Source organism: Cotesia glomerata, linkage group LG5 (genome assembly GCF_020080835.1).
Source record: "Cotesia glomerata isolate CgM1 linkage group LG5, MPM_Cglom_v2.3, whole genome shotgun sequence".
In the NCBI taxonomy this organism is placed as follows: Eukaryota; Metazoa; Arthropoda; class Insecta; order Hymenoptera; family Braconidae; genus Cotesia; species Cotesia glomerata.
In genome coordinates this window covers 17,277,693-17,287,580 of record NC_058162.1, presented here as the reverse complement: position 1 = coordinate 17,287,580, position 9,888 = coordinate 17,277,693, and the positions used below count along the sequence as shown (strand labels likewise).

The 9,888-nt window shown below is 28.2% G+C and overlaps 2 protein-coding genes across 3 annotated transcripts; one reads left to right on the top strand and one right to left on the bottom strand.

Annotated features, from left to right (window-relative positions):
* Positions 1–426: 426 nt before the first annotated feature.
* Positions 427–4,423, bottom strand: LOC123266073. Its single transcript, XM_044730107.1, has 5 exons — positions 4,139–4,423; positions 2,650–2,782; positions 2,542–2,568; positions 2,387–2,458; positions 427–2,082 (listed from the first exon to the last, which is right to left on the bottom strand). The coding sequence occupies exons 1-5, from the start codon at positions 4,381–4,383 to the stop codon at positions 427–429; spliced, it is 2,133 nt and encodes a 710-aa protein (XP_044586042.1). The 5' UTR covers positions 4,384–4,423.
* LOC123266370 lies at positions 4,424–9,637 on the top strand. 2 transcript variants are annotated; one of them, XR_006509756.1, is made up of 4 exons: positions 4,424–5,010; positions 5,692–5,803; positions 5,888–6,116; positions 9,327–9,637. XR_006509756.1 is itself a non-coding variant. In XM_044730614.1 (3 exons), the coding sequence occupies exons 1-3, from the start codon at positions 4,772–4,774 to the stop codon at positions 5,933–5,935; spliced, it is 399 nt and encodes a 132-aa protein (XP_044586549.1). In that variant the 5' UTR covers positions 4,424–4,771; the 3' UTR covers positions 5,936–6,167. The 2 variants fall into 2 exon arrangements, 1 of the variants encoding a protein (XP_044586549.1); XM_044730614.1 differs by lacking the exon at positions 9,327–9,637 and having other exon boundaries at positions 5,888–6,167.
* Positions 9,638–9,888: the final 251 nt, after the last annotated feature.

The following is a 9,888-nucleotide window of genomic DNA, read 5'->3' as shown; positions in this document are numbered from 1 at the left end:
ATTTATGCAGCGCATATTAAAAATAAGAAGATAAATAAGGTTATTTAATTAGTTTAACATTATGTAAATAATTCTGTAAATTCAAATTTAAAATATTTAAACTACATAAATAATTTCCGAAATTATATTTTCAGTTTTGTTAAATAACATTACAAAAAAACAACCAGTGAGATAATTTATAATCATCATATATGTCAATGAAAGGGATACTGTCAACATATTTTATGTTTATAATAGATTATTTGAGAACCTAACAACTTTAAATATTAAATAAAATATCTTAATCGATATTATAGTTAAATCGATATAACACTATAGTTTATAATCGATATAATAGTTTGAATTAAGCTATCATTTATCCTCAGTTCTTATATTTATTTATTATCAATAAATTGACATCTAAACAAGTGTGATATCTGTTATGTTTTAATTATTCTTGTCAATGCAATTTTTGCAGAACCAATTTTCTGTCGGATTCTCGTTGATTCCTGCACAACTCCATTCAAACCAATATAAGCATTGGTCACAACAAACACACTGCTCAACAATACTTTTTTTGCAGGCTTCACAAGTCCATACATGGCTATCAATTTTGACTTGGATTACTTCTTTTAGATACGTGAACGCATGAGAAGTGAAATATTGTTTAACAGGATCAAGATCACAACTAACTATTGGATCTTTCAAATCAATATACGTTAGTTTGGTAACATCGCTCTTTTTAATTTTATTTTTCTTATCAACTCTTTGAACATACTCTTCATCATTGAAAATTGATAATAAAATTCTAAATTCTTGTTCGGCTTGTGGTAATAGAGCAAATTCCACGGGCATGGTCTTTTGATGAACATTATCAGTTTCTGATTTTTTGTTGCCTTCATCAACAATACCGCTTTTTTCCAACTCGAGCTCATTAGAAATTGATATGAGGTTAGTATCAGTATGATCGTCAGCAGTTTTCGCCTGATTCACAATCTCACCATCAACTGGGTTATTTGCATTTAATTGTATATCGGTATTATCAGAAAATTCATAATTATGAGGAAGATCTGAATGATTTTTATTGTCGGAGCTATTAGCGTCAGCTAAAAGTATTTGGACTTGAGTCGGAATAGTATCAAATTTTGCAGGTATGTCACCAGTTCCAGCTGGAGATTCCTCAATGATTCTATCCCCAATTTCATTGCCAGCTGGATTTTTTACATTTAAATGCATAACAATAGCATCAGACAATTGATCATTACTAACAAGATCCGAATGATTTTTATTGCCTGAATTATTACCGTCAAACTGAGGCTTCTTAATGTGGGCAGAAGTAATGCTGTTTTTTTCAGCCATGTTTTCACCGTTGCCCGAAGAGTTATTAAGAATTACAACATTTATATTTTCATTGTTGGTACTTGCAGGATCATCAATTATACTTAAAGGCGTAGTTTCCTTCACTATTTTACTTATTACACAATGAGTACCAAGAGCTTGTAATATATTTCCAACAGTAGACGCCTCAGCCTTATCAATTTTTTTGCTGTCTCTTATTTCAGCAGTCTTCATTTCATACCCAATCTCACTACCAGCTGGATTTTTTGCATTTAAATGCATATCGGTATTATCAGAAAATTCATAATTATGAGGAAGATCTGAATGATTTTTATTCTCTGAGCTATTAGCGTCAACTGAAAGTATTTTGGTTTGAATCGGAATAATATCAACTTTTTCAGGTACGTCACCAGTTTCAGCTGGAGATTTTTCATTGATTGCAGCTCTAGAATTTTTATCATTCGCGGATTTGTTTAATGATCCTATATTATTTATTCGATTACTCTCATTTGGATAATCATTATTCTTGAAAAATAATAAGAGATTCTCCAATTTTTTAAGACATTCGCCTCGTTCAGTTCTTGATAGGACTATTTTTTCAACTGCTTGTAATGCTGACTCAAACTCAACATCAGGACTATCTTGTTCATTCTGAAGACTCGATTTCTTATCTTTAGCTAATTTTATTCCTAAATCAAACTCGTTTTTAGAATCATCGGCTACCGTAGAACGAGATGGATCCTTGGAAATCCCGGGTTGTAGATTCTGGTAATAGAAAAAAATTAATTAATTCATATTTTTAATTGAATATATTATTTATTATAATGTTCTTTTATGTTAGTTTGAAATAATATATTTTTGAAGTTTGACACTTGAATAATTAATTGTGTATTAAATAATTCACATCATTCAAATTTCTGTTTAACATATAATTATTGAGAAGCATCATTTTTTATATGATCTATCATTAAAATTTTGCTCTGATAAAGGAAGTTTTTAATTTTTTGTAATTATAAAATACACATTTTTAACACTCATTTTAATACTTTGTTCCTACATTATTACTTACAACTGTACCGGACATTTGATCGGCAGATGTTTGACGATTTTTCCTCATTCTTTTCTTTTTAGTTTGTGATTCCTTTATGTAACCTAAAATATAAATAAGTTAATTATAAATAAATATTGAATAGTATAATTGCAAGAATTTACAGATGCACTTACATTGCTAGTTCCTGGATCATTAGTAGTCTGTGTAAAAGAGAAAATTTAATGGTTATTTTATTTGTAAATAATGCAATTTAATATAGATATACGAATCTTGATATTTACATCCATTACTATTGGATCATGTTTATGTTCGAAGCTCCATGACTCAACATATAGGTATTGTGATTCTCCTTTGACCTTTCTTTTTGATGCTAGCTTCAGATGTATTTGAAAGGGACAGTTCGTCTTTGCTGACCTTAATTAAAATAAAAATTTTTTAGTATTTTCATTGATATAACAAAATAAATTATATTGAATGTACTCAAATATCCGAACAAAAACAGTTTCACTGTAAAAAAAAATCGCGCCAAGTCCACGTTCATAAGACTATTAAGAAAAAAAAATTTCTTATTTCTTTACAAAAAGATATAAAATAAAAAAATAAAAAAATTCAAGTAACCGATATGATTGTATTTGATTTTCGGAAATTAAAAAAAATTTTATTGTAAATTTGAAAATTAAAAAAAAAATTTTGGAACGTATTTAGTGTGCGTGGTTGCAAAATATTTTACTTTTAATGAAATTCGTAAAATCTATTTACTAGGACTTTAAAAAAATTGAAATACACAATGACGCACACCAAGTACGTTCCAAAATTTTTTTTTAATTTTCAAATTTACAATAAAATTTTTTAATTTCCGAAAATCAAATACGATCAAATCGGTTACTTGAATTTTTTATTTTTTATTTTATATCTTTTGTAAAGAAATAAGAAATTTTTTTCTTAATAGTCTTATGAACGTGGACTTGGCGCGATTTTTTACAGTGAAACTGTTTTGTTCGGATTTTAGCATTTTTGTAATTATAATAAAATTTACAATTGGTACCAACTTAAATCTCGCGTTGGCTGAATTTTTATAGCAAACTATCCTCTTGAAGCTACAGTTTATGTAAAAACAATTCCAGCGCACCCTGGCGGATGTAGATGCAAGCTGTGAAATGTATTTTTTTAACTGTACTTTCCCATCTATTGGAAGATTACCATGCATTCTCGAATTATTTAGTCTGTGGCATGTCACTTTTTACATAGAAAAAAAGTCAGGATCGAAATTTTTGAGCTTGCTATAGTTTGTGCTGATAAAATTTAATAATTTCAAGTAGATTAATTATTATAATTGAATATAATTAATTAATATCAGTAAAATAAAGCATGAATTACTGTTATAATATAAAATTTAGGAACAAGAAGTACCGTAGAATTAAATAAAATTTTGCAACCTTAAAATACTGTTCTGCTTACAGTAAACATAGTCGGTAGTCTGGCGCTCCGTTTACAACGGATTTGAACGGAACTTGGCGCCAGATTCTACCGAATCTGTGGATGCAAATGCATAACAATTTTAGGCAGATCTTAGATACATTTTATTTTAATTATTTTGATTGACTAAATTTGATCTAAAAAAAATTTTTTTTAATTGCACTCACAGTTATTTAAATCTTTTAAAAAAGACATTTTTAATTTTTGTAATTATTATTGTAAACAAGAAAATTCTTAAACAAGTCAAATGCCCGCTAATCTAATTTTCATATTGATTTAATCATGCATACTTACTCTCTCTTTCTTTTTCTATTTTTTTCTTCAACTTTACTGTCCGGAAATCCAGATTTTGGACATTGAAATATTACATATTCATAGTACAAACGCTCTTTTAATTCATCATCATTTCCATTAAGCTTTTTTGTGTTACCTCTTGTAATTTCACAGTTTAGTACCTTTTCCAGATTTTCAATAGTATTATTAACATCTTTAATGTTGTAAAACCTTTGTCCTTTACTCAGATGACTATTCTCAGACATTATTTATACGTAGCAAAATAATTTGTCATATAAATAGTTATGTATTAGTAAAGAAACAATGGTTATTAATATTATGCGATTCATCAATGAAGTTGTTTGCAGTATGTGGTTATATTTATATTGGGACTACAATGTATAGATTTATGTTGGTAGTTTTTACTATAACCGTGAGTTAATTAAAAATCCCTAGATGTATGAACTACATGAGTATTTTTTAGGGTCTTCTTCTCTTTTTTACAATAATAACTCGGTCGGTATAAAAGAATGAATACCATAAGCAGATGTTATAATCTGCCGTCTAGCTCAAGATTTATTTAGTGACGAGCGTAGATCAGCTGACATTTTCGAAAGCGTCAACATTTAAAAGGTTATAATTTATACTGCAATTATGCAAAAAAAAGAGGAAGTACCGAGAAATGGATTGTTATTTCCAAGTTTTTGTGATGCGCATGCTTTCATTAAAAAGTACATGGACTCATGTCAAGAATTATTCACCATAAAAACTTCAAACCTTATTCCAATCACTAAACCGTACAGTAAAATTCTTCGTTACAAAAAAGTTGTTTATTATTGTAAAAGAGGTGGTAACGAATATAAAACTAAAGGAAAAGGCATTCGCGATACCAGGTATATAATTTTAATAAAGTTAATTGTATCTATACTATATGAAAATGAAGTTAGCTGGTATTTCAAAATTTTTAGAAATTTTTTTATCCAAAAAATTTCAATTAAACAATTAAAAAAAAAAATATCACATGTTAAAAATTTGAAAAACTATAAGTGCAATTTTTTTAAAATATCTTTTTAGTTGTAATTTAATTAAAAAAAAAAAATCAAAAATTTTTAGATGCCTGCTAACTTCAGTGTCATTATTATATTAGCTTCATTGTGTACAATAAGTCTTAAATCCATAAGTTTCGCCATGAGGACAAATGCAATAGTTAGATTTCTATGAAATCTACTAAAAATAGTTTTACTCAACTTTTTTGTCTTATAAATGAAGGATTTTCTGAAATGGAGTTATGCAATTGCTAAATAGAACGTCAAATAAATTTTTGATTTAGAGTTAAGAAAGGAAAAAGTATAATGTTCAAAAAATAATTTTCTTGGCTTAAGAAAATATTAAGAAGAACTTTCATCTTTTTGGTTAAAATAAGGTTTGAATGGGCCAAAAAATTTTTTTTGTGTCAAAAACATCGCTTGATTCAAAACAACTTCGGTCTTATAAAAAATTTTTTTAGTTTAAGGTTAATTTTTTTTTCTGTTGATGTTCTATATCAACTTTTTGATTATTTTTGCCCCAATTAGAACATTCAAGATTGGTTGTACCACTTCATTCACACTAAAATTGACTGCAGATAATAATAACTTGGAAATAATTGAATGTGATTTAGCTCATACAAAACATGAGCCAACAGGGGTAAGGCAATTATTAAATAAATTTAATTATATGTTGGCAATTAAAATTTATTAAATCATTCATTTACTATTTTTCTTGTTTTAGAATATGTATAAATTATATCCGGAAAATAGAAGATTAACTCCTGAATAACTTACGGAAGTACACAAATACATGAAGTTACACTGTGAAAAAAAAAGATTGCGTCACCATATACTAACGGAATTTGGAAAATCTTGTACTTTCAAAGACTTATCAAACGTTGAAGTAAAACTGAAAAAAATTATTGACGACGATGATTTAACGCACATCACCAAGTTTTTGAAAGAAAAAGGTAATTTGTATTTTCAATGAATGGTGGTTTTGTTTCTACATTGATAGAAGGATTTGTTTATATTTAATATGCTTTATTAACTGTTAATAAATGAATCTTTAACATCATAAGATTTAATAAATACTTATTAACAGTTAATAAATATTTGTTAACAGTTAATAAATATTTGGTAACTGTTAATAAATATTTATTTAAAATATAAAGAAAAAACAGCAATTTTCTTCTGACACTTTTTATAACCCTTACAGCTTGAATACATGATAATAATTTGATTCACTAAATAAATGAACGTTTTTTAAAATATTTCAAAATATAAAAGAATTATGAGCTGTGGTAGAACTTCCCGGGAAAAAATGATCAGGCCTGATCAGACATGAACAGGCATGAGTCTTCAGGCCTGATCAGACATGAAAAATGACCATGCCTGATCAGGCATGAATTGACCTGATCAGGCATGGTCAGGTCTGAAAGCCCATTGTTACTTTTAATTAATTATTTTGCTTAATTTTATGGATATAGTATTCGATACAGCCATACGCAATTCTCTATAATAAATAAAAATGAAAAAAAAATGATTACATATAATTGTACGGCTGTATCACCAGCAGTCACCCATCCAACTACTGACCACGCTCAATGCTGTTTAACTTTGGTGATATCCGTGCGCCTTGAAGTTTCCGCCTGCTGTGCTGCTATCGTATGTGACAACAATTCTATGAAGTACATAACGTATCGAATAAGTTTATCATAATTATAATATAAAAATTGATTTTATAATATATTTTGATAGTCCTAATTTATTTATTTAACCGAATCTCATTATAACATCACATTTATTTAAATAATAAAATTAGTAATGATTTTAATATTAGGCAGAAGCAGAGCAGAGCAAAACATCCCGTAGGAAATGTAAAAAATTTTTTATTTCAAAATTATTTAAACGTAATGATAAAAATAATTTTGCACTTTTTGTGATGACCAAAAAAATTTTTTTCGTCAAAGAAAAAATTTTTATCACATCTCTGACTATGCAAGTCTGATCAGATCTACCCGGAAAAAATGATCAGACCTGACCATGCCTGTTCATGCATGATCAGGCCTGAAATTAGACCTGCTCATGTCTGTTCATGTATGATCAGGCCTGAAATTAGACATGGTTATGCCTGTCCATGCCTGTTCATGTCTGAAGTGTTAAATACGCTCAGGCCTAATCATACCTGTCCATGCCTGTTCATGCCTGTCCATGTCTGTTCATCCCTGTTCATGTCTGCAGCGTTAAATACGCTCAGGCCTGATCATACCTGTTCATGCCTGTCCATGTCTGTTCATATCTCAAGCGTTAAATACGCTCAGGTCCGATCATACCTGTCCATGCCTATTCATGCTAAGGACCAAATATGCTAAGAAAAAATTTTTGAATATGTTCAGTGTATGTACATTAATTTCGATTAATAAATTTGTAAATTATCAATAAACGGTATATTTTATTATTCAATAAATAAAAGTATTTTGATTATTATTAAAAACCTACCGTAGGGTAAATTTAATTAACTTTTATAGGCATGGACAGGCCTGAGCGTATTTAACCCTTCAGACAGGCATGAACAGGCCTGTTCAGGAATAATCAGACCTGAGCATATTTGACGCTTCAGACATGAACAGATCTGATCAGACATGAAAAGGCATGAGCAGGCCTGTTCAGGCCTGAGCGTATTTGACGCTTCAGACATGAGCAGGCATGGACAGACATGATTATGTATAATTTCAGGCCTGATCATACATGAACAGGCATGATCAGGTCTAACTTCAGGCTTGATCATACATGAACAGGCATGGTCAGGTCTGATCATTTTCTCCCGGGTTGGTATTTTACAATAAACTTTATTATGATATTATATAATTACTTTTATGTATTAAATTAATGGAAATAATTTATAAAGATGATTTTTGTTTATAAGCAATCTTCATATCATATGACATTGGAAGCGAAACGAATTCACTCAACAAAATCTCTATTAACTATTTATAAATATTTGTTATCTATTAATAAATACTTATTAACTATTAATAAATTAAAAAATTGTCTTTAAATAATTTAAATTATTAATAGTTAATAAATCCTTCTATCAGTGTATGAAAGATTAAATGATATTTCTTAGTGATTTTATGTTATTATTATTGTTATTATTTTTCTTTTTATTATTATTATTTTTATAATTAATTAATTAATTAATTTGAGACAGAAATAGAAAGAAATGTTTTTCTACTGTTGTTTTGATCCATTGCAGACACCGATATGTTATCATGTAATGACATGCATGAAGCAAAAATTTCTTTATCTTTGAAATTTGATATCGCGCAAGAACAAGGTAGTACTCTCGAGTTTATAATTAGCGTTTAGATTTTAATGAAATATAACCAATTGGTACATTAAAATGAGATAGTAAGCCTACTAAATTTTTAAAATGGTTCAGAGAACTAGAGAAAAAATATTGAGCTTTCGAAGTTTTGGGATTAGATTTTGATTTCTAATGAGAAATGCCAATTTTTATTTTATTTTATTTTTTTTTTACAAAAACTGACGTTCAGTCACCGATAAAAATTAAAATAATCAGACTTAAAAATACTTGAATACTTTTACAATTAAAAGTGAGGATTCAGAGTCTATAGTATTACTGATCAATAAAAAAATTTCATAAATTATCTCTGTCTCTTTATCTGCAATGCAACATGCATCGAAAAATCGACTACGTACTTTGAATAAGGCTCCGTATGGAATATTTGATACTTGAGATATCGAGAGTTCTACCTTAAATAGAATTCTCTGATTTAATTTTGAATTTACATTTTCTCAACTAATTCTTACAAAATTATTTAAGTAAAATTAGCAGCTGATCTAACAATTAACAAATTTGAATTAGATACAGTCCTTTATTTAAGTATAATCTTCATGTTTTATATCTCTCAGATTTATGGATTATTTCCTCTATTTTCATTCTACAGTTTGTTTATATTTCAACAATATTAAACTATTTATTAAGTTACATTAAAACTCTTAACTAAAATTCAAAAAGAAAGTCGTTCATTTATTGTAAAGAAATAATTAAAAAATTGATTTAAAAGATTATAAAAATTGCTAATTTGAGAAACTTCATTAGATCGAATGCAGTTTCATTCGATATGTTGATTTAGACATAATTTATTTTTCAGGAGCAGATGTATCAATTTGTACAGAAGAAAATGAGTTTAAGGGATTATATTTTTCTACTCCGGACATGAAAAACTCCATGAACGCATGGCCTGAAATAATTTTTATCGATGGTGCCTATAAGCTACTTAATAATAACTTGACACTTGTAGTTGTAGCTGTTGAAGATTCGAATGGCTCAACCAATATAGTAGCTATTGGTTTATTAGCATCAGAAAATATTTCTACTTTTGATTGGTTTATTAAAACTTTTAAAAAAAATAATGAAGCAGCATGCACTCGAATAAACTCCTTCATGGCGGATAAAGATAATGTTGAGCGTCATATATTAAGAGAGAACTTCGAAAATGTTCCTGTATATATATGTGTGTTTCATTCATTACAAGCTGTAAAAAGAGGCTTGAAAGGTAAAGGATTATCAGTAAATGAACAAGAAAGAATTTACAATTTGTTTTATGATTTATTATATAGCTCATCTAAAGAAGCTTACACCGAACAGTATCAAAAATTTTGTAAAGAAGTGCCTGAAGAAATATTGAAGAGTTACTTTAATAAATATTGGTT